This window comes from Polyodon spathula, chromosome 48, assembly GCF_017654505.1.
Source record: "Polyodon spathula isolate WHYD16114869_AA chromosome 48, ASM1765450v1, whole genome shotgun sequence".
Classification (NCBI taxonomy): Eukaryota; Metazoa; Chordata; class Actinopteri; order Acipenseriformes; family Polyodontidae; genus Polyodon; species Polyodon spathula.
Window position 1 is genome coordinate 874,683 of NC_054581.1, and position 24,772 is coordinate 899,454.

At 42.1% G+C, this 24,772-nt stretch overlaps 2 protein-coding genes across 2 annotated transcripts; one reads left to right on the forward strand and one right to left on the reverse strand.

Moving 5' to 3' along the window:
• The first annotated feature begins 12,203 nt into the window (after positions 1 to 12,203).
• On the forward strand, positions 12,204 to 14,069 carry si:dkey-112a7.4. Its single transcript, XM_041238407.1, has 3 exons — positions 12,204 to 12,368; positions 12,582 to 12,943; positions 13,698 to 14,069. Exons 2-3 carry the CDS (start codon positions 12,613 to 12,615, stop codon positions 13,775 to 13,777), a joined length of 411 nt encoding a protein of 136 aa, XP_041094341.1. The 5' UTR covers positions 12,204 to 12,368; positions 12,582 to 12,612; the 3' UTR covers positions 13,778 to 14,069.
• A 3,515-nt stretch (positions 14,070 to 17,584) lies between these two features.
• cldn7a (claudin 7a) lies at positions 17,585 to 23,754 on the reverse strand. Its single transcript, XM_041238390.1, has 4 exons — positions 23,107 to 23,754; positions 18,669 to 18,830; positions 18,268 to 18,352; positions 17,585 to 17,842 (listed from the first exon to the last, which is right to left on the reverse strand). Exons 1-4 carry the CDS (start codon positions 23,327 to 23,329, stop codon positions 17,680 to 17,682), a joined length of 633 nt encoding a protein of 210 aa, XP_041094324.1. The 5' UTR covers positions 23,330 to 23,754; the 3' UTR covers positions 17,585 to 17,679.
• Positions 23,755 to 24,772: the final 1,018 nt, after the last annotated feature.

A 24,772-nucleotide genomic window follows, 5' to 3' on the forward strand; every position in this document is an offset into this window, starting at 1 on the left:
GTCAGGTGCAGCAATGAAAAATGTCCCCTTTTTAATTTAATTTATTTTTTTTATATACGGGGTGGGACATCTACACTGCTGCACCACTCCACTGCTGATAAGCTTGCAACGCTGCCGTGAGAGAATGAGAACAACACGGGGCTGGTGCATTGCCTTTTCCGTGCTGCAGTATGGTTTGCCAGGGTGGTGTTGCACAGTTGTAATAACCTCGTGTGGTTGTGGGACTGATTCACAGTTGTGGCTCTTGCACCTGGTTGGTGTGACGAGAGCAGGTGATATATATATAGAGAGAGAACGTGAGGACAGCTGGACGATTACCCCCTAGGGTCCTGAGACCTGCCCGTGTCAATCACAGCTGAGAAACTGGGTAAGGTCAAAGGCAGACTGTTGCCAACTTTTGGCAAAATAGGTCCTGATACATATTAGTATATAGCACTATATATATATATATACATATATAGATAATAGATATATTAATAGTATTATATAAATTAATCTATCAATATGATACGATTAGTTCACTAATATTCATTGTACTGTAACGACATTGGTTAGTTTATTATGGCACCCGAGATGACAATTTTTATCACTAACGAATAATAATAATAATCTAATAATATTCAATATAATACCCCACCACAGGTCCAATATGTTCTCAAAATGTTACAGCCCTCCTAGAATTATTACGCATATTATCGAAACATATATTATATAAACATATTTACGATTAACAGGCTTACTTCAAATGTAATAGGAACCAAGTTCTGACCTAGCAGTTTAATTAAAAAAAAAAAAAAAATCCTAAATTCTACCGATCATAAATCAAAAAGAGACATCTATGAAAGCGATGGAGTTTCAATAGCGCTCTCAACGTCGTTTCTTACGTGTCCCCTGCCTCGAAACACCGCCCTCTAGTGGATGTAAGTAATACTACATTGTTCAGTGTGTTGCTCAGAAACACCGCCCTCTAGTGGGTGTAAGGAATACTACATTGTTCAGTGTGTTGCTCAGAAACACCGCCCTCTAGTGGGTGTAAGGAATACTACATTGTTCAGTGTGTTGCTCAGAAACACCGCCCTCTAGTGGGTGTAAGGAATACTACATTGTTCAGTGTGTTGCTCAGAAACACCGCCCTCTAGTGGGTGTAAGGAATACTACATTGTTCAGTGTGTTGCTCAGAAACACCGCCCTCTAGTGGATGTAAGTAATACTACATTGTTCAGTGTGTTGCTCAGAAACACCGCCCTCTAGTGGATGTAAGGAATACTACATTGTAGCAGTGTTTTGCAAGGGACACGTTCAAGGTTGCAGTCCGCTGAAGCAACTGTAGTAATGCCACATTTCCAGCTGCACCATGAAACCAGTGCGTAAAACGCAGTCTCATCGCGTTCCCAGTATCACGCTGGGGCCGGTTCCACCTGCGGTCTACAATCCAATCTGCAATCGTCGCACACAAGTCAAACCTGTAATGGAAATGAACGAGTCTGATTCAGGCTCAGGTCACACGGCTTTTATGGTTGTAATTCAAATCCTTTTAAAACTAGAATTTCTGAAGTGAGGTGGTTTCACCACTAGGGGGTGTGGACATGCAATCTCAGTCTGCAACTGAATTAGTTTAGAGGCAATAGTAATATAAAACAGGTCGGGTTTTCAACAAGATCAAGTGTTTTATTTGAAATCTTCTCCTTCTTCTCCTCCTCCTCCTCCTCTTTTAAAAATACGCAGAGATTTAATGACCTGATCAGTTTCAGAAACTATTTTGCAACCTTTTGTCCCTTTTCTTAAAAGTCTCGTATTTTGCAAGAAAGTTCAACCTCGACACTGTCATCTTTCTGTTTAGAAAGAGAGGCTGAATTACAGAATTATATATTCTTTATGTTATTAATAAGGATCGGATAATTATAATTATGAATATTATTATTATTATTATTATTATTATTATTATTATTTGCGTTTGTTTCAATAAGTTCCACTAGGGGCGCACCTGGCTGACCAACTGGGTCACGCGGTATTGATCGGGAAGGGATTGGGACCCTAAGAGTCCGATCCCTTCCCGAATGATCTTCTGACCCTCAGACTGGATCTAACACTTAAAAAAAAAAAAAAAAAAAAAAAAAAAAAAGGACAAGAGTCAGGTTTATTTTTTTTTTACAATTGTATTGAAAAAAAAGGACTATTAAAATATTACTTTGATTGTAGGAAAAGTATATATAGAGATATTATTAACAGTTAAATATTAAACACAATTGAAATAGAAATGTAGACAGAGCACCAAACTGCATAGTAAGGAGATCCTGATACTACAGAAATTCTATAGTATTTGTATTTCTATAGGACCTACAACACCAATATGGGGAAAAGATCAACATCTTATTAGTATACAATATAGATATATATATTATAGATATAGATATAGTATATATATATATATATATAATAGACAAGTTCAATATATTTAATTTTAAACAAAGCAATATTTGATTCGCATATTATATATATATATTCTATATTATCATCGTGAGTATATATATATATATATATACATTGCTTTACAAACAAGTGTAGTGGATTCATCATGAAAATTAGTTAGAATCTAAAATGAACATTTGTGGATTCATCATGAATTATTTAGAATCTAAATGAACATTTTGCTACTTCTGTTTTCTAGGGTAATAAAGCAAACATAGCCCCTGTGTTTCCATTCAGACTCACTATTTCAAGATACATTTATGACTCGTTTTCCACACAGAGAGACATCGGCTGTATGGTGGCGCTGTATTTAACGATCGAATCATATAACTTAGAAGTTTCTCCATTGAAATGAAGACAGTGCTATATATGTCTTATTAAAAATGAAAATGAATATTCAAATCAGATTTTTTTTTCCCCTGCACTCCTGTGATTGGTCAGTAGAGGAGGAAGCCCCGCCCCTTCACCGGGCCAGTGGGATGGGTATTGGTGGATTGGTGTTTATTATTTTTTTGCACATCTTTTGCAGGTCCTGTCGGAGTATGATGAGCGCTGCGGAGAGAGAGAGAGAGAGAGAAAAGGGATCCTAGGACGGAGGACAGAAAAGAATAACCAGAGAGATCAGGAAGAATGTCATCTGTGCTTATCTTAGTTGACAGAAGATAGCCCGATACACAGCATAGACACCAAGATAACCTCTCTCCAATACATCGCTCCCTACACCCCCACCTGACCTCTCCGCTCCGCCTGCACTAGAAGACTGGCTGTACCTCCTCTACACTCCCCTGCCTCCACAGTGGAGGAAGGAACTCTTCCTATCAGGAACCTTCAGTCTTACAGATCTCAGGACTGCCAGTCCCTGACCACCTTCCGGTGCCTCCTCAAGACACACCTGTTCAGACAACACCTGTAAAACTCAACTCGTCCCTTCTGGACAATATAGCACTGTCAATAAAGCCCTTTAACTTGCACTTATCTGCTCCCTATTTTACTGTGTTTAATCCTGCATTGAACCCAGTCTGTAGTATCTTGTATTTCACTTGCACTTGTATCTAACCCTGATGTAACTATCAATACTGCTATCTGCTCTTGAACTGGGTATACTAGTTTTTTTTAGCATGCTTTACCACACCTCTTTGTGCTTTCACTGTGCTTGACTACACCTTGCTCTGCTTTTACTGCGGGACACTTCTGTAAGGGCTGGGCTGATCGCTCACCATGCCTGTGCTTCTTGCAAAGACATTCCATCATTTTGATCTTCTCTTGACTGGACCGCGGCAGGAGTGTCTTTCGACATGAAAGCTGCTTATTGGACAACACTGGAGAGAGAGAGAGGAGAGAGGAGAGAGAGAGAGAGAGAGAGAGAGAGAAGAGAGAGAGAGAGAGAGAGAGAGGGCAGAGAGAGGAGAGGAGAGAGAGGGAGAGAGAGAGAGAGAGGAGGAGAGAGAGAGAGAAAGAGAGAGAGGGGGACAGAGAGAGAGAGAGAGGGAGGTAAAACAAAAAAATCAATTTACATTTTTTTTCATAAGGAAGCATTTTATCATACTGAAAAAAGCTATACAAAATAAAACCTAATCTGCATTTTCACTTTGTCCTTTTTTTCAATTTTATTGATGGTTGTATTTTTACAAAACTGGCTTTGCACCTTACATTTGTTTTTGTTTTGTTTTTTAATTAAACCGTGTTATTTGTATTATCTTAGTTCTGCTATTTTTAAAATTAAAGCCACATTTTTAATCTGTGAACAGGTGCTCTGCTGGTAGCACATTCCTACAGGGAAGGGAGTTTTGAAGTGGGCTCAGTTTGAGATTGAGTGCAAACTCACCCTTACAGCTGCACTCGTTTTTGCGATCAAGCCACTGCAGGGGTTGTGTTCGCTTCGCGCACTCAAGAATGAGAGAGAGAGAGAGAGAGAGAGAGAGAGAGAGAGAGAATACGTTTGCTAAAATATCTTTCTGGTTTGTGGAGTTTATTTTTTCCCATATTGATCCAGTGGGGTGCTAGCCCCAGGCTATACACGATACACGATCTGTCTCCTTTCCCTTAGCCTTCACATCACCCCCATTCTTAAGAAGCCTTCTCTCAAACTCAACCTCTCTAAATCTGAACTCCTCTACTTTCTCTTTTGCTTCATTGTGACCCTCCATCTCAGTCTCTCTTGCATCTCTTTCTCTCTCTCCCCATCACCTTCTGCTAAAAACTGCACTTGTAGCTCTCTGGATCCGCCCCTCCTGCTCTGCGCTGGACTCGCCTGACCTCAGCACCACGTTACTGGATCCTCAGCTGATGCGCTACCCTTGCACTGCTAATCTGTCACTGTAGAGATAACTCGCTGTGATACTAACTTGCTGCATCCCAGTTCATATTGTATTCTAGTAGTATCATTTGCATTTACTGTAAACGACACTGTATATAAATATTAATCTTGCATTGTAACCACTATACTGCCCTGTAACACTTGTAAGTTGTCTTGGATAAAGTCTTCCAAGTAAATAAATATTATTATTATTTTTATTATTATTATTATTATTATGGTGATAGACATCTAAACAGTTACAAACAAACAGAACATGCCGTCCCCTGCAGTATCAGTTAGTATAGCACAGAACAATATAGCACAGCACAGTATAGCGATATAGTCATACTATAGTACAATTTAATGCAAAATGCTATAGTTTAACAGAGCACAGCATAGTGTGGTATACTGTATTTCAGTTTGCAGTGTAGAACAGTATCCTAGAGTGAAGTGCAGTATAGTTCAGCACTGTATAGTATATTACCATATACATGTAGTATAGTAAAGAACAGTACAGCACAGTAAAGTCAAATATAGTAAAGCACAGTAAAAAACAGTATAGTGCATTCAATTGTAGTTTCGCAGAGCTGCTCCTATGAGGGAGGGAGCGAGGAGTCTCACCTGTATGATCAGAGCAAACCGCTGCGAGAACGACCATCAGCAACAACACAGAGCGCAGCTTCGACATGATGGGGAACCCGTGGAGCAGCACAATGCCCCTTCACACCCTGCCGTCCTCTTTAATAGACCCCACTGCCCATGGGACGCCCGCCCCCAGTGACAGCGAGGCACTGGAGTCTATCTGCCTCCTGATCCAGAGAGAGAGACTGCAGTCAGAGCCCCCTCTCCTCTCCATGCTGGCTTCACATCGTTTACATTCCTCTCTCTGCCAGAGATAAGCTGAGACAAGCTGCGGGGTGCACATTTTGTTTTGAGATACCGTGATATCAAGGTTTTAAAAACAAAGTTTGGGAACCAGAAGAAGCCGTTTGGCCCATCTAGGCTCGGCAACCTTCCTAGCTCCCCAATCACCCGACTCTGGGATTTCACTGCATCTGGATCTTTCTGAAAGTGTCTGAGATACTGCACCTGGTGGGTGTCTCCATGCATTTATAACTCACTCTCTGCATAAAAGGGCTTCCTAACATCTCTCCTAAGCTGTTTCTCAGCTTCCATTTCTGCCCTCTCGTCCTCCTCTGTGTGATTAGGGATAGACTTGGGTTACCAGCTAGGAGTTCAGGAACTTTAACAAAAGCTGAAGAGCTGACTAGTCCTCATTGATCACTGAGTACTGGGATCAGCCTGGGTCGTGAGCAGTACACAGATTTAGATGGCTCTTTCTCTTAAAAAGATTGACATTGAAGAAGAAGAAACCTGAATTATTTTTAATTAACACATATATTTTTTAACTTAAGAAAATTACGTACGAAAATGTATTTACACAGGAAAGTAAACACCAAAGCAGAATTGTATAAGAATATTTTCCCATTTTCTTAAACCTCAGGACCTGTGGTAGGCTTGCATCACGGCCCAGGCTGGTTGACTGCAGGAATTAGACCCTGAGACAGATAGCTGCAGTTTTAAACGCTTCAGAAATTGCTAGACTAACTTAGTAATCAGTATTCTAGATTTAATATAAATTGCTTTTTTTTTTTTCTAGACCAAAAAAAAAAGTTCCAGATTTTGCTCAATACTTAAATTTAAACACGTTCAAATATAAAATGTAGGAAAACACACACATTATCATTTATGCACAAGACAGCTTCATCTCTCAAACACAAGACATGCCTTTCAAGAACAAACAATATCTATATATGGTTGTTAATAAGCAGGGCCAGCCTTAGCGCAAGGCAAGCAAGGTAACCGCCTAGAGCACCCGGCATTTAAGGGTTCCCGGCTCAACCAGACTGCCGTGAGAGTTAGCGTTCATTAAGTGCGTGTGAAACTGTCAGCAGTGCAAATTTTGGTTCACCTCATATAGCGCCAGCAACATTCAAATTTTATTATTATTTTTTTTTTTTAATTTCTTAGCAACCATAGAGGCTGATACCCACCCTCATCCTCATCACGGGAGAGAAGGTTCTTGCGTGTCGTGTGGGAAAGTGACAGCAAACACGTTGCAGTGCGCATTTTTCCACAGTTAAAAACGTTATGTCAGCAAAAGCAGACTTAGCAGGTAACAATGCATTGTAAAATCATGTTTCGCGTTCGCTAGCCTCTCACTTCCGTCTCGCTAGCCTCTAATTCCAGCGAGATTAAAGCTTTGTTCAGTTTTATATAAAACACTTTTTTTTTTTTTTTTTTTTTTAGATGCATATAATCACAAATTATTATCCGCTGTGGAAGGCGCTATATAAAAATAAGGTCATTATTGTGTTTGAAGTAGACTGGAAGTCCGAGGGTTTTTAAATTTGCCCATTATAATACATGAAAAGTCTAACAACCAAATGAAACAACTAGTCATCAACATTTTAATATCATTAAATATCTTAACGTTAGTCTATATAGGTGCATATGTGCACCTGTATATTGAATTTAAAACATATTTGCTACTGTATCATTCACCCTGCACCTCATCACCAACGCCCAGGGCCCCATGACAGCCTAAGGCCAGTCCTGTTATTAAGCAGTTATTAGTAATTTCTACGTGTAGCTCTCAGAAACATGTTATTACCATGCCGTAATAAAGCATATAAGAAGCAGATAACACCAAACCGTGAGAACAGAAAGCCGGACAGCATGGCTCACGTTGTTTTTCGTCTTGTTTGGCCATTGTTACAGGTTTCTGTGAGAGCCAGTGGAGCTCTCTCTGCTTATCGCATGATCCCTGATCGTAAGCTCATTGTAGAGATGGTGGAAACTTCACTTAACGCCTGACACAAGAATAAGAGGAAAACAGAAACTCTTATAGCTAAGTTCTAATGCTTTAAAAATACTTACATTTTTAATATACGCAGCTGGGGCTGTCTTTGAGCTGTTTGTTGCAATTGGTATTAACTTGGTGTACTAGTTTAGTACTGTCCACCACCCTTGGATCACCCACCCCTGGCTTCACTGTCACTCACTTCACAAACTCTTACCCCCAGCTTGCTGAGAATGAAGCGCCTGCTCTCCAGCTCCTTTTTCAAAGCATGTGCCGGGGTTAGGTTCATAGATCAATTGCTCAATTACCCCCCCCCCCCCCCCCCCCCCCCCCCCCCCCCCCCCCCCCGGCCCCCCACATTCCACACTTGCCCCACATTCCAAGGGGATTCAAACTCCCAGACCTGCCATATTTAACACAAACTTTCAAGTGAAACAAACTGTATTTATAACCGAAACGAAAACACTCTGTTTGCAAAGTTTCATTGCAGTTGGAAAAAAACGGTTCGAGAGAGCTATGGAAAAGTGTGCCAGGACCCCAGGATCCCCATATTACAAGCTGTGACTAACTCTGGGTTTATTTCAATCCAGTTCAGTTCATCCCAATCTCCCAATCTTATCATCAGCAATCACAGGGGTGGAATGATTCTAAACATTTTACACGCACACAGGCTAACTTTGCACGGAGAAGAGTCTGAAGCAATACATTCACACTGGAACCAAAGAACGTCCTCTATTAGCAGAGTGCTGGCAGTTGTATTCTCTCATTCTCTGTAAGAAGTTTGAAGTTGTTAGTTATTCATTAACTAGAATGCTCTCATCTACACAATCAATACCAATCTGACAGTGTGATTTAAGAGAGAGCCTGTCGTGATCAAACTAACTACAACGCTCAGATTGTATCTGTGATTATTTGTCTTACTTTTGTCATTTTTACATAAAAATCTTTGTTTGTTTGTTTCCTTGGACATAGGTCATCTGCGTGTGTGTGGAAATGTAAGGTTGGCAGTGACGGGGTTAAATCTGGAGGCGGATTTATCAATCAATCACTCTTTATTTTATATAGCGCCTTTCATAGCAGACCACCATCACAAAGTGCTTTACAAGATGCAAGAACAACAAGAAAATCCATAATACTTCAAATACAAAGAAATGCATCATACATGACATACAGTTATATATATATTTTTTTTTATTATTTTGAAGTGAAAGAATGCTCTGGGCTGTGTTTGTGTGATTGTTTTGGCGAGGGGGTTGAGATAAAGACAAACTCTTTGTGTTTATATCTTGTTCCAGCACATTGCTGGCTGATTGTTACCGGAGATCTCTTATCTGTAAAAAGCAGCTTTTGTTCCAGAAAGGGATTATCCCAAAGCCATCTCAGGTATTTTCCACACAGGACAGGACAAGAAGGATAAACAGAAACTAATTCCACTGCAACTTCAAAGAGTAGGGAAACAGGTACAGCTCTGAAACATCACAACTCATCTAGAAAGCGTTCTTCTCATTTAGATTCACTTTGCATCGTTTTCTGTTTCAGTCGACGCATCCTGGAGACTTTTTAAAAAGTGTGAAGCAGACCCTGCAGCCTCAGGAGGGCTCTTAAACAGCTAATTTAAAACTTCTAATTTGCTTTCATCAGTGTTACTGAAACTAAACTGAGTCAAGCAGAGCAGCGTTTGGGCTCTAGTGCCTTCATCAGTGTTATTGAGGTCAGCCTGGAACTGTATTAACCTTTAAGTGTGTTTTCATTGTACATGAAATCTGCAGAGTTTCCAAAGGGTGCTTCATTTCTATATTGATGCAGTCGTTGCAGCTGAACTTCAAACCGTGTGTGCGTGACCTTGTGAACAATATGTACCATGCAGAAAATCAAACCTGCATAACACCAGATCAGAACCTGCCTGCATCGCAGAAGGCACAGCATGTCCCAGAAAACACTCAACCAGAAACTTTCTAGCACAACTACATGTCAGCTGACATCTGAACAGTGTGATTGAAACTAGAAGAAATGTAGTCAAGCAGAGCAGCGTTTGGGCTCTAGTGCCTTCATCAGTGTTACTGAAACTAAACTGAGTCAAGCAGAGCAGCGTTTGGGCTCTAGTGCCTTCATCAGTGTTACTGAAACTAAACTGAGTCAAGCAGACCAGCATTTGGGCTCTAGTGCCTTCATCAGTGTTACTGAAACTAAACTGAGTCAAGCAGACCAGCGTTTGGGCTCTAGTGCCTTCATCAGTGTTACTGAAACTAAACTGAGTCAAGCAGAGCAGCGTTTGGGCTCCAGTGCTTCATCAGTGTTACTGAAACTAAACTGAGTCAAGCAGAGCAGCGTTTGGGCTCCAGTGCTTCATCAGTGTTACTGAAACTAAACTGAGTCAAGCAGAGCAGCGTTTGGGCTCCAGTGCTTCATCAGTGTTACTGAAACTAAACTGAGTCAAGCAGAGCAGCGTTTGGGTTCTAGTGCCTTCATCAGTGTTACTGAAACTAAACTGAGTCAAGCAGAGCAGCGTTTGGGCTCCAGTGCTTCATCAGTGTTATTGAAACTAAACTGTTATTGAAACAAACCCGAGCTTCCACAGAAAGCACAGCAGTTGTTTTGTACTCTCCAAAAAAAGCAAAAAAAGGTTTTTGTGCAAAAGGATTCAGCAGTGTGTCCCTGGGATTACAAGAACACAGAGATGATATTGAACTAAAATTCTTCCAAAGCAGGAGTTAACAACCTAGGTGAACAGACGGCAACCTTCATATGTGAACGCATGACTGCCCAGTGGCCCCTGGTCATCTTCTACAATATAGTTGAAGTGCTTTTGTCCTTTGGACTGATATCGATGCAATGTGGAATGTTAGCAAGCAGTAGAGAGGCTGAAATTTTCCTGTAGATGTTGGGCAAGCGTTACACCCCTCATTCAAAGAAGAATACGGCCGTGCCTTTACCAGGGGAGACCCTTGGGGACCCCTGCGCTCCTCTGACTGTGTGATTCCCCCCTGTACACCCCGCGGCCGTGCCTTTACCAGGGGAGACCCTCGGGGGACCCCTGCGCTCCCCTGACTGCATGATTCATCCTGCGCACCACATTCGGGGACCCTACGATAAAATTTAATTGCTAATGCAGCCATCTATTGCGCCACTAGTGGCCATTTTGGCTTACCACACTTTCCTGTGCTTTCACTATGGGGAACTTTTATAAGGTTAGGGTTTGCTGCTTCATGCAGTCCAATTGGTGTGTGTTTCCAGCTTCTAGTTTCTAACACGTCACGGCATACATTTCCCAGTATCCACCTTGCTCTCAGGAAACTGGTTACTGAAACAGTCAATTCCATAGTACAAATGCAATGGTGTCACTTAACCACAAGGGGAGCTCAATAGACAGGACGCACCTGTAGAATGGCAGCAGAATGAATACCTCACCGATCTTGTGACTGGTGTGATCTGCCTCATGCAAACAAAGAGAAAAAAAAAACCCCTTGCTGTGCAAATTACAAAAAGGGGAATGTGAACTTCCTCTAGAGAAACCAGAAAGGAATAGTGAGGTTTAAATGCAGTAATCCTGAGATGGGTGACTTGGGGGTGTTTCTCATACGAGTCTGAGGTCTGGGTCTCACATGTGCTAAGACAAAGGCTCTTCAGATACGCAATAACATCACTGCATTTCATCACCACAGCAACAGAATGTTATGACGTTTCTATAGCAACATTACAAATCACATATCATAAATCAAGTATTTGCTAAACTAAAATATATTTTTATTTTTGTAAAACATAACTCCCTCAGACCCTTATGCTTATACAATGAAGGCCTTCTGCTGCTGTGTTAGTGGGCGAGACCATTGTATTAAAAACAAAAAGTAGGTTTTCTATTTGCAGTGTTATCTTAACTACTGGTAAGTTCGTCAACATTTAAAGATCGTGGAGTTAATAGTGTTTTGCTTGTAGCTTCCAGGAAGGAAAACGTGTTGGATCGCCCTTGTTAGCTTGTCGAAGCATGGGACATTTTTCAAAGAATACACCCCTCTGTATGAAAAGCTCTTTGAATATATGGAAATGATTTCAAAGGGCACTGGATCCAAGCGAGTGTTCATTAAAAGGTACACTGTGGCAGTCTTATGAGCTAGCAGGGTTGAAAATACCACAACCCAAATACATTATTCTAAAGGATTGCCATGCATAGTGATAGTGAATAAATACCTTGCTATTCTTGAAAAGATAATCTGAGACTTTATAAATATATGTGCAAATTAGGACTAAGGAGTCCAGCAATTCGGTTGCAGCCTAGTTAATTGTTTGCATTGGTTTCTGCAGTGGTGAGCAATGTGATCCTGTCTTGCTGGTTACCACTACAGAAACCTGAAACCAGCAACACATTTCCCAGTCAATTGTGTTTTTATTACAAATGTCCTCAGCAAGTTTAATCAAAATTGGACAAGCGGTCCTTTATATCAATTATCTCTCTCTCCCCCAGACAAAACTAAAATTTGCATTTTAGGTTGGCTTTGTCGACTGTGACGACACCAGAAGTACCACACGGGGGATTTCGCGCACAGCTGGAAAACCCCTTTTCTCTGTGTTTCGGTGTAGTTTCGCTTTAAGAGGGATGATATTTGGTCACATTCAGATAGACCCGATAGGGCAGAAGGGAGTGACTGTAACTGTATAGGCGCTAGCTCAGTCAAACAGGAGAAGGACGCACACCGACCGGCAGTCGCATTACAGCAAGAAGGAAATACAGCCCAGCGAAATAACGTAAGATGCAATACTAACTTTACTGTAGAAATCTTTTAGATCATGTCAGTATTGCTTAACGTTTAGTCATTTTAAGCAATTGTGTTACCAGTTACAGTATGGACTAACGTTAGTTTAATAACCTTTAAAGTTCTGACAGTACCGACTGTAATTAGTCATTCTTCTTCTTCTTGTTATTGTGTGTGTAACATTTTCCACTCTGACTTTCAACAGGACAGCTCTACCTCTGTATAAAGACCGATATATGATTTATTGCTGCGCCCGGAAGGAAAGCCCGACCCAGAAGTGCGTCTTGGTGAAGAAAGAGTCGGAGAGGCAGCAGCGAGAGAGCGAGCAGAAAGCGAGAGCGCAAGGTGGAGGCGTCCTGCCCGGGGCGGAGGAGATGCACGGAGTAGCTGGGGTTTCGGGGAGCCCTCAAGCCGGGGGGTTCCAGCCCGGCCAGGCTCTTTGCGACCCGCGTCAGGCAGCGGTGGCGGAGGCTATGTATAACCAGAGCCGGCTCAGCTTCGACTCTCCGCAGCGCAGACTCGGCAAGCGCGCCCCCAAACTCGGAGACATTGGGAGATCGAAGAAAGGTGAGTTGTTAATATCGATAGTTGGGTTAGAAACGCCTGTGCGCCTCAGCCAGGAAGGAATTTAGCGACTGTTTGTACAGTTATATCTGCTGATCACCCACAGCTCTGCAACAGAGAGCAAAGTCCAGGATCCGCTGATCTCCAACCCCCAGCTTCAGTACAGACCTCAGGGCTAAGCTGCTCATAAATATCGCAGTGCTTCCAGATCACGCCAGGTGTCCTGAAACGCTAATCTTCTTTCCCCATAGATTGAACGTGGAAGACAATACATCTGTGTAATATATAGTGGACAGATATGTATGAAAATATATACAGTGGACAGTGATACTGATGCAGTACAGCCATGAAAGGTCTTTGTCTGATGGAGCTGTTATGATGTTGGAAATGGGATAGATGGAGGGATATGAGGCTGTGCGGTCCAGCGGTTAAAGTCCAGGGCTGCTCCCCGGTTCAAATCCCACCTCTGCCGCTGTCTGACTGGCTGTGTGTGACCCTGAGAGAGTCGCTTCACCTCCTTGCGCTCTGCGGATGAGATGATGAATCAACGCGCTATTGGAAGTGACTCTGCATCTAATGCGCAGTTCACAGCCTGCCTCTGGCCCACTATGAAAGGCGCTATAATATATATATATATATATATATATATATATATATATATATATATATATATACATACATGTGTAGTGTGTGTGTGTGTCTCATCAGGGCCCCATTATGTTTGGTAGGTCTAATTTGCGTCTTTTTCTTATTTCAGTTGTGATTGAGGATGAAGAGTTAGATGACGTGCTGAACAACAATGGCATTTTCCCTCTGGGTCTGACGCCCGTTGCCTAGCGACCCCTCGGTCCTGCATCGCCATCACCCAAGCCAAGCTACAAAACTACTGCTTCATTTTGAAATGCGTCTTTTTAAACCAAATGAAAAGCTCCAATGCTCTAAAAGTTGCCAAACTTCAGTTCTTCAGCCGTGGTTTGCACAGTGTGATTTCTTCTTTATTTTCACAGTTGTATACTTTTTTTTTTTTTTGTAATGGTTGGACTGGGATGTTTTGTAATGTACAAAGGTATGCCGATTGATTTTTATATTTCTCTTTTAAAATAAATAAATACAAATATTGCAATTTGAAGGAATGTCTACAATTAATGTCTTATCGAGTGAAAAAAGCTGCATCCTGAATTTTTATAAGAGAAACAGTGAAACGAGTGTTTAGTGGTAAAAGTGTGGTGTGCGGAGAGTCATGCTATCTGGAGCGCAGCTTTGCTTCCTGGCTGTGCAAAGTTGCCGGTCTTCATCGCGTTGGCTCTGGTGTTCCCCCGGGCTAGGGAGGCAAACCCTGCAGGCACTGTTTCTTCTCATCGTGCTACAGCGCACCCTACTGGCCCGGTGAGCTCAAACATCTCAACGGCAGATAGGCTTGGGGATCGGAGGATGACCACTAACCCTATATAAATCACGTACTCTCAAATAATATATATTTAGCAAACTGGGGTCCTTCAAATTTTTCAGCCTCCAGGGTTTCTTGTCATATTCTACTACCACTTCTCCACTGGCCAGGGAACATGTTCTGTGGTTTGCAAGGTTTTTTTTTTCATTCGCTTCTATATTACTACATCCTTCTACTTCTGATGCACTTTCACCACCATGACATCACAAATAAACCCATCCACTAAACCATACTGTGTTTTTACTGTGCACCATTCTCAACACCGATACGGCTAGCCAGGTTATCAGCTTTAAAAGCAAAATAAATACACAGCTTGGAATTCGCCTGCGACGTCTATTCAAAATGCACCAAGATTGGTCGTGAATAGAAACTTCTATATTACCGACAAAGCAGGGCTGTGAACGAGTGTACTCGGGTTGAATCGACCCTCCAGGCCTCTTACCTTGTTCGCTTCTGCTTGTAACCCACAGACCCCTGTAACATCAGGGCTTCTCAAATCCTGGGGAGCCCCTGTGGCTGCTGGTTTTCGTTCCAACCCAGCTCTCAATTACTGAACTAGACCCTTCACTGCACTGATAATTAGCTTAATTAGACCTTTTTTTTTACTTGTTTTCAGCTCTTAAACAGTTGCAGTCCAAGTTACTTATCAAATGTTACAGCTAACTTGAAATGGCTGATGATCTGGCCCCCACAAAGCAATGAGAAGGAACCGCCTCAACGACAAAGCATACAAGGCTAGTTCTGTGGAGACTAGAAACTATTTGCATCCGCAAACAAAACATGATATTTGCTTATTTTGCTTTTCAGTTGCGATAATACCCAATTGTGTGTGTGGGTGTGTGACTCTCCCTTGTGCTGAAGTTCCTAACTCGATCATTGCCCGCTGTGCTTCTCAGCAACACAACGACAAAACAACGATTACATTTAATTTTTAGCACAGCAAATTTAAATGACGGAAGGTTTCTTGTGGCAACGCGTTGCCATCTAGTGGATAAATTACTAAAAACACGAGTTTGTCTTCAAGCGCCCGAGTAATTCAATGTTAAGGGTGGAACACGGTGGTCTGGCGATTTCGCCAAAGTGACACTTTATTTATTTTTTTTTTTTTGACACTGTCCCGCGTCCAATCCGGTGAATCTTGAAAAAGACGACTGATTTTAAAACAGTTTTGGGGACTAGCCCAGACGAGTCTAGTTTCGCCCCCCAAAAAATACTGCGTACCGAAACTCTGAAGGGACAAATCAATATTAAGAAGTCAAACCAATCAGGTATTTTGCACGTCCCCCCTCCCCTTACAGTAGTGAGAGATAGCGCAATGCATCATGAAAACAAACCTCGTTGTAATTCTGTCCCCATAAGAACTTCACCGCTTCTGTGTGGTCCATCTTAAACCAGTCTTCAGCCCGAGATCACCGCCTCGACCCTTGGATTCGGGTTCAGTCTCACCATCTTCCTGAGAGCGAAACATCTTGTTCTTGTTAGTAGCGGATTGCACTTGGATATTGAACGAGGTGCTGCAACTTTGAACCGTGCTCTCAAACGAACGCTTTGTCGTTGCTTTTATATGCATGATTTGGGCGAGTCTAGTTTTGCATTTCTATACTCTATCCTGCCAGTCTCAAGCCCGCCCTCCGACTTGCTCACCGGGATGCATGCTTCCAAATGCGCGCCCGGGGGGTACGCGTTATCTCTCCGGCACTACCCGCTGTGGGGTTTCCAGCGCCGGTAAGGAAAAGGAAGGACGATCTGTGTGTGTAGCGCGTATGGAGGAGCAGGACTTTTTTGGGGAGGGTGCGCGCTAATGAACAGAGTGGTTTTAATCGCTATTAAAACCAGTCCTGGTGTCCTGCCTTTTCTGCACCGCCGCTGCAAACCCAGCGCACGGTCGGTACATTGTTGTCTGAAATGGAGGCAGGGCAGTGTAGGAAAACTAGACTGGCCCACAGCATTTGCACAGCATCGAAACTAGATTGGCCCGGGCAAAACTAGACTCGCCAGACCACCGTGTTTCGCCCATAACAAATAATGAATCGTGGCAAAAGCTCCCTCTTTATTTCCCTTTTAAGAAGGCTTGAAGGTTACACCCAAATCTAAGGTTTAAAAAAAAAAATTCAAGAATTCTCATCCTTATGAAAAGAAAGCCCTTGTCAAGTTTCAAACCGGACAGGCGCTTCCCTCCATGTTGAAATGCGTCCATGTATTTACATCTGAATTTACATACTTAAAAAAACAAACAAAAACAAAACAACCACAAAATGGAACCTGAAACACTTTATCAAAATTGAATTCACACACACATTTAAGGTTTGTTTATTTAAAAAAAAAATTAAATAAAAGACAGGATACAGCACATGTTTATTCTGTATCCTTTGTTTAAAAAAAAAAAGGCAATGAGGGGATATTACAGTACCAACCAAACAACGCAGCATGCAACAATACAAGCAGAATTTCATATTTACACACCATTTTTCAACCAGCCACCCTCCCAAAAACATAAGGTGTGTTTTTTTTTTTTTCTTAAACATTGACCACTTTTTAAAAACTTCTAAAATCGCATTCCTTGCCTCAAGATGGCTTCCCACGTACCAGCATTGACCTCTCAGAACTACATTTCCCATGATGGGAAAGCCATCTTGAGGCAGGGAATGCAATTTAAAAGTGGTCAAAATGTATTAAATAAGAAAGACACACCTTTAAAACAGTTGTGGCGACACACGGGAACATTTAACATGATAGAAGGCGAAATCGTTTGAGCAAAACAAAAGGAGAGATTTCTCTAAAGAAGCCTGTTGACATCAAACATGAAATCATTTTGAGGGCGTCAGGATCTCTATGCATCTTCTTTGCAGGGAACAGTAAATGTTTTGCTGTGTCTTCACAGGCAGCGAGAAAGAAAACAGCTCTTTTGCACCCCAGTGTAACGAGTTCTGGGTCAATAGCATTGACACCTACCAAGCCACTGTGAAGCTTTTACAAGATTTAGGATTTGTAGTCCCACAGATATCACATGTAGGCCTTCCTGGTCTATTTGACTTTTTCAAAAAGAAAAAAAAAAAAACACAGAGCAAACAATGCTAACAACCTTTACTTACTAAATATTTATTTGTTAAAAACACACACAGCTTTGGGTTCAAGCTATAGCAAGTGTAGCCTAGTCTGAACTTCCAAAAAAACAGTATTTCTAGGAAAAAGTTTGAAAAAAAAAAAATTCAGTCTAGTTATTGTAGAACTACAAATAGTGTTGCGGTTGAACTTCATCCTGCTGTACCAGTGTTGCACCCCTAGAGGGCACTCACACATACTCCTTGGCGGTGCTGGGGGGCCCGGACTTGGCTCTGGGGTACTTGCGCGCTCCTCCGGTCCTTCGGGGGCAGGAGCAGGCGAGCATGGCTCCGCCCAGGATGACCAGGAAGGATCCAGCCCAGGCAATGAAGATAGCAGAGCCAAACTCATACCTGGAGAGAGGGAAAGGGTCAGTTTAAGGATGGACATTTCTGCTAAAAAAATCATTTAAAAAAAAAAATCTCTCAATGTTGATCAATTAGGGATGGACCATTCCGTGAAACTCATTTCAACATTGAAAACAGTAAAGGATCTTTAAATCTCCCTCTGTCCTTTAAAACACCAACTTTTGTAACTAGCACCACTCTCCCCCCAGCAAGGTTGATGTCTTGTAGAAAACCAGCAGGTTCCTCTTGCTGGGAGCATGAAGAGATCCTTCACACCGCCAATCAGGAGTCTGTATCATCCTGTGATACAAGACTGTGAATCATAACTCATTGCAACAAGACACCACCTAGTGGAAGCATGGGGAAAACACTGGGTGCAAAGCCAGTGCGATGCAAGGGTTAATTGTGGCAATCTGGATGTGGACACATACTTGGTGTTGACGGGAGTGAAGGGGTTGTAGAAATCCTGGATGATCCGGTTTGCAAACCAAGAGCATGCAATCAACGCAGCCAGCCCTGCAAACACACAGACACACCATGAGCTCTCAGGAAACACAGGATCCACATTACAGGCAAAGAAACACAAAGAAAAAACACATTTTCAAAACTTCACCCATTCTAGGCATTCCTGTACCAAGAGAGACATTCAAATATAAAAAGAAAATGAAAGACATTTCACTTTTGAAAATATAATTGGGACACAAACACAGTAAAACTGTAATACTGGAGAATATATTTATTCTGTATTGTATTCTAGGTTGTGTTCACACACCTGGCTCCAAAGCAGTGAATCACGCTCATAAATCAGTGCCACCCACGCTGCCCGACTCACCTCCGATGAGGAAGACTATCCCCCCGACCATGGCAATGCGAGCCTTGCGCACCTTGTCTCCTCCGAAGTTGGTGCATTTCATGCCCATGGTGCTGATGCCCATGCCCACCACGGAGAGGACGATGCCGACGATCATGAGCGCTCGCGTGGCCTGGAGAGCCGCTGAGGAGAGGAGGAGAGGGTCAGTAAATATTGCCTGCCAATGACAGTAAGACAGGTTTCACTACAGACGCGGTGACCTGATCCAAGCATTCAGAATCCTAAAAAAACGTATTGACAGTGTCGACCCAGGGGGACTTTTTCGACCTGAAAAAAGAAACGAGGCCCAGGGCTCACAAATGGAGATTAGATAAAGGGGCATTCAGAACAGAAAAGAGGAGGCACTTTTTTTACACAGAGAATCGTGAGGGTCTGGAACCGACTCCCCAGTAATGCTGTTGAAGCTGACACCCTGGGATCCTTCAAGAAGCTGCTGGATGAGATTCTGGGATCAATAAGCTGCAAACAACCAAACGAGCAAGATGGGCCGAATGGTCTCCTCTCGTTAGTAAACTCTTATTAGGGTTAGAAACTCACACTGGAGATAATTCGGAGCAATCTAGCCAATATGGACTAGCATCTATGTCTCCCCCCCCCCCCCGATGTAAAAGACAAATGCATTCTAGAAAATGCGCATTAAATGGCTTAAAATAAAAACGGCCCTTTCATATTGAGGGTGAAAAATAAAACGCCTACGAAACACAAAATGAAAACTTCTAAACGTTTGCTTGGTGTACTTTAAAATGACCAGCACCCTTTTAAATAAACCAATTTCTTTTCACCAGATTCCTCTGTTCAGTACTATTTTGATCACCAAGTAATTCCCCATCATTATGCCCGTTAACACCCAGCCCTTTGTTAAACAGTTTCCCTTGTAATGAGTCATCGCCCGAGGGCACAGGGAAGGCGATTTACATATCAAATTATCCCCATAGAGTTTTTAAAAGCAGGCAGCATTTCCTGTAAACTGTGCTGTGTAGCCACCATTTTATAATGTGCGTGTGGCTTTGTGAGCAAAAGTAGTTTACAATATAAATATTCTTTAATGCCAATGCACAGATGATTTGGCGTATTGATGCACTCGACTCACGAGAACGATGGTAGAATTATTCATTTGATCTGGAGTGCATTTAAAGGCAGGCAAGTCCTTGTTTCTTATGCCAAACTCAAAAGCAGCAGTCAATGCAACAACGCAAAGAAAATAAAAACTATTGTATAGAAGAAAAAAAAGAGTCCGGATGCAAACTAAAAATCAGCTCGACAAACACATTCTACAGCACAGAACAGCAGCTCTTAAGTTTTCAAAATAGCTGAAAACAGCAGCCCACTTTGTTAGATAAAATAAGTATGACCCTCTAGACGAGAGGATTCACGCACTGAGTTTGAAACGCATTTGTCCATCTGTTCAAACTACAACAGCTCTGCAGATTTCTAGGAAAACAACACAGCCAGCGACGACCCTCCCCACCTCTCGGACTCTCAAACTACCAAACGCTCTCTTTACAGGAGGGCAACACACAGCTCTGCCTCCACCGGTTAGCAGGTGTGGCACAGACCAGTTCAAACTTGAATTTTAATGCAAAGTCACCACTGAGGATCAATAGGGTCAGGTTTCCACACAGGGTGCAGGAGAAGGAATGTGCACGAGATCAGGAGATTACAGGTGCAAATCGCTTCCTATAAATCACAACGGGGCTTCTTTCATTTTAGGTTTACAAGAAACATCTGGATTTCACTGAATCTGTAGGGATTTTTAAACATGATGATACCAGGAAAATCCTACTTGAAATTACTTGAGGTAGACACATGTATGTAAATGGTTCCCAAAATAAGCATTTCGTGCACTGCAGAACTCTGATTAATACTTCATAAAATAAATCCAAAAATGACTGGAGGTCCCCATCTGCAATGTCTTAAGTTTTACCCCCAATATTAAACATTACAATTTAATCTGACTCTCAGATCCCCAGTACAGCGCTGAGTTCTCTACACTAGACTGTATTGAATTAGCTGCTCTCAGATCCCCAGTACAGCGCTGAGTTCTCTACACTAGACTGTATTGAATTAGCTGCTCTCAGATCCCCAGTACAGCACTGAGTTCTCTACACTAGACTGTATTGAATTAGCTGCTCTCAGATCCCCAGTACAGCACTGAGTTCTCTACACTAGACTGTATTGAATTAGCTGCTCTCAGATCCCCAGTACTGTACAGAGTTATCTATACAGATTTTAAACTGTATTAAAGTCAAACGAGACCCAAATATTTGCTTATAAAAAGCAATGTGCTTCCAGACAGAATTATTTGCCCGCTCATAAAGACAATGCTGTGCGACCGCCACAGATACTTTATCAGCGCTTATCGGCTCCAGATAGTGTAGGCCACATTTAGTGCAATAATTAAACAACATAATCCAGCCTTATCACAGCACCAGATATACTGTGCACACACAGACATCCCCTTCTCACCAAGAACTTGCACAACACTCAAGGACTCTGGTGACTGGGTGTTCAAAAATTTAAAAAATTTCCCATTCCCGATTTCTCCTGAAGTTGCACCAACTGGGAACCAGTACAGTAGGGCCAGGTATGTGTACTAGGGTTACGAACTCCCAATAAGTCAAACATATGAAGGCCAAGGTTTATGAGAAGGTGTATTAGACTCCAAGGTTCTTGTCCCACTTAGCCACATAGAAGAGATTAAAAAGGGTCCCTTTTAAAATGTGGTGCCACGTGAATCTTGTGTTAAATATTTCATTCAAAACCAGTCTGTTCGTTTTATTATATTCAACGCTGGTTGCCATTAATTGCCTACAGAGCTGTGTCCTTTGAACTGGCAACTCCTCCGCGTTGACCAACGCAACCTTTACGCTCCGAAATATAAAAGCACTTTTGGGGCCGAGCCCAGCTCAAAACACGCCGGGGCAATGTTGCTTTACTAAAAACAGGCAGCCACGCATTGCCAAATATCAACGTTGCATTCTGTATGCCAAAGTCCGAAGGCGACCCTTGTTTATAGTCCATTTTGTTTATAAACCTTTAACACCCCCCCCCATTATCAACGGCACACAAGCTTTCATTACTCAGGAAACTAAAAAGAGCGAGCGATTAGTCGCAGTGTATTCAGATGGGGAAAGGGCAAACGAAATGACCCGCGCCCCCTATCCAACTCTAGCTAGCCCGGTCACTAATTTTGCAATGGACTGGCCATTAATAACCTGGTATGTATAATTCTACAACGGCGCTTCCCGTGGAAAGTGGAGCACCAAAGTATACACTGGATCCCAGTTTATAGTGGTGCCCCCGTTTTAAAATAACTTCAAACCATTGCGTTAAGCCACACGCCGCTCTGCAGAAGGGTGAGGCGCCGTGCCATTACGCGGAACAACGGACGAGTCAACAGGTGAGGTCACAACCCCCCCTCCCCCTGTTTGAAAACGTACCCATTGTTAATAAACATTACCGGTATTTCTTCAACAAATCCTCTCAGAAATACAAAATACAAATACCGGCTTTCAAGACAGGAGACGAGGAAAGACCGGACCTTGATTAAGAAACGAGATACCTTGCGTGCCAAGAAACTTTTTTTCTTTTTTTAAGCTCTTAAAGCAGCTACATTTTTTTTTTTTTCTGGTACCAGGAAAAATAAATTCAAATTAATAAAATAATAAAAAAAAAAACCCACATACCTGACACGCTTCATTATATCAGTTTGTACACCCGTGTTAGCATTTATTCTTAGGCAGAATGTATTCAATTCATTCAACTTTTAAACGTTGAAATTCGACATTGTAATTTGGCGTTAGTGGTTTGTTATACAGCTACCATTCACTTCCCTCAAGATCCGAGTAGTTGGGTGACGAAGGCGAGCAACACGTTTGGTTTTACGGTCCTTTGTCACCGCCAGTGTATATTTTGTACCGATAAAAAAAAACGGTGCTGAAAAATATCACTCAAACTTGATTTAAATCGTTACCGTGGGCAACACTTGCTCTTGCCTCGCCCGCGGCACCTGCCACACATTTGCACGCCCATTGGTTATTATAACTTCGAAATAAAACCGTACAAAAGCGCCACAACTTTTATACTTTGTCTACATTTCAAAACTGGTGCAAAAAAATCAAACCCAAGCAGCATTTCAAACAACGCGACATTTGTACCTGTTCCAGGTAACACAGCACGGTCCTATTGAATAATGCAGGACGCCCTTGAGAATACCGACCTTATTGACCCCTACCCCCCTTACACCCCTCCCAAAAAAAGTGAAAAATCTATAGTATAGAAAATCAACACAAACACACTTATTTTTTTCTTTCTTGTATATGGCGTGTGTCAGAGCGCTGGTAAAATATCTACAAAATAAATAAATGTTTACTATGCTTTTCAGATAAGGAGTACTCACAGTCCAGCTGAAGAATGGAGTCGTACACTTTGCATTGGATCTGCCCGGTGCTCTGGAAAGCACACGACATCCACAGCCCCTGGTACATGGCGATGGCGGTTATAATATTGTCCCCGACATAAGCCGACATTTTCCACTGAGGCATAATCGTGCCCACGATGAGTCCGATCCAGCCGATGACCGCCAGGAAAAACCCTAAAATCTGCAAACCCGAGTTAGCCATCTTGAATAAAGCGCTGAAAAACCACCAAAAAGCAGGGGGAAAAAAAAAAAAAGTAGAAACAGGCTCTTTTTTAAAAAAAAAAAACCCACCAAGTCCTTAAAGTACAACAAGCTGTTTTATTTATAACGATAAAGATGTTTCCTTCTTCCTGCAAAAAAAGTCTCCCCTTTGTTTTTCTTCAGAAGCTTCGTGTTGTCGCTCCGTACCTGTTGTCAGGTAAACCGTATAGAAACTTTGCCGAGGACAGCTTCTCTCTTTAATGGTTTTTCTAATGAGGTAAAAAAAAAATATTTATACAACCCGTTGTTCTGGTTAGGCTTCCTTTTTTTTTTGTCGGTAGCAGGTAAAAGAAATCAATCTCTCCCACACACAGTAACTTCTAAACCGCGGTCCTTTTCCACACCTACCTGCTGAACCACACCCTGAATGAATTAGTGATGCTGCGGGGACGCGCGGTTTACTTTGAAGCGGCTGCGGGGGCGCGCACGGGAGTTTCACTGGAGTTTCGTGATGTCATCACCTCTCCTTGCTCAGTTTTGGGAACCGGGGGGGGGGGGTGTCTTAATACTACCATATCAATATTAACAGCGACACACCTTCGGTTGTGCAATGTACGTGATAAATGCGTAGCGGTTTTCTTTTTGTCATTGCCCAAAGTGAACACTAAGAATCGATAGAAACACGACAAAAAACATTACCAAATATTATACACTATAAAAAGTTCTAAACACACCTGCAAAACCAGAACGTGTTTGGTTAGAACTTGAACATACTGTATAGACTTTATACTTTATAATGTCTAATATTTGTTTATATATATATATATATATATATATATATATATCATATATATATAAAGTCTTACATAGTAAAAGTAGTGAGTGAATTGATCACGTATATATATATTATTATTATTATTATTATTATTATTATTATTATTATTATTAATAATAATAACTAAATAATAATTATTCACAAGCTTTCCAGACCTCAGAGGTCTCTTCTTCAGGTGAAAGTAGGAAAGAGAGATTGAACTGTCACAGAGACCCGAGATGGGATTGTTTTCCTGTATCTCTCTGAAGAGGCCCCTCTGTTATTTTTTGATGGAATGCCAGTTCGGGAGAGTGGAGCCTGCTGTTGGGTTATGCCAACGCTTGGCCAACCGTTACTGCTAGCCAGGGGAGAATCTGGGCATGCTGGCAGCCGACGTTAGGTACCTGGATCAAAGAGGGTACCCCGACTGCCTACAAGCAGCCCAAGAGGACCTGACGCTGGCTGCGCTGCTCCAACCTTCTTGAAGCTCGCCCTGTCTGAATCGAGCTTGTGGAGAAGGTGCTTGGGGAAGGCGAGCGTAGTCTGTTTTTCCTATAAGGACTCAAACTTCCAAAAGCGACTCACGTGTGTCGGCTGCGAGAAACGTTGGTTCCAGTTTTATTAATTAGA

Excerpts from the sequence above, each read along its gene's own strand:
- si:dkey-112a7.4 (XM_041238407.1), top strand. The coding sequence starts at position 12,613 with ATGATTTATTGCTGCGCCCGGAAGGAAAGCCCGACCCAGAAGTGCGTC. Across the intron at positions 12,944-13,697 it reads CATTGGGAGATCGAAGAAAG|TTGTGATTGAGGATGAAGAG; the intron begins GTGAGTTGTTAA and ends TTCTTATTTCAG.
- cldn7a (XM_041238390.1), bottom strand. The coding sequence starts at position 23,329 with ATGGCTAACTCGGGTTTGCAGATTTTAGGGTTTTTCCTGGCGGTCATC. Across the intron at positions 18,831-23,106 it reads CTCCATTCTTCAGCTGGACT|CGGCTCTCCAGGCCACGCGA; the intron begins GTGAGTACTCCT and ends TCCTCTCCTCAG. Across the intron at positions 17,843-18,267 it reads TTCACTCCCGTCAACACCAA|GTATGAGTTTGGCTCTGCTA; the intron begins GTATGTGTCCAC and ends CCCTCTCTCCAG.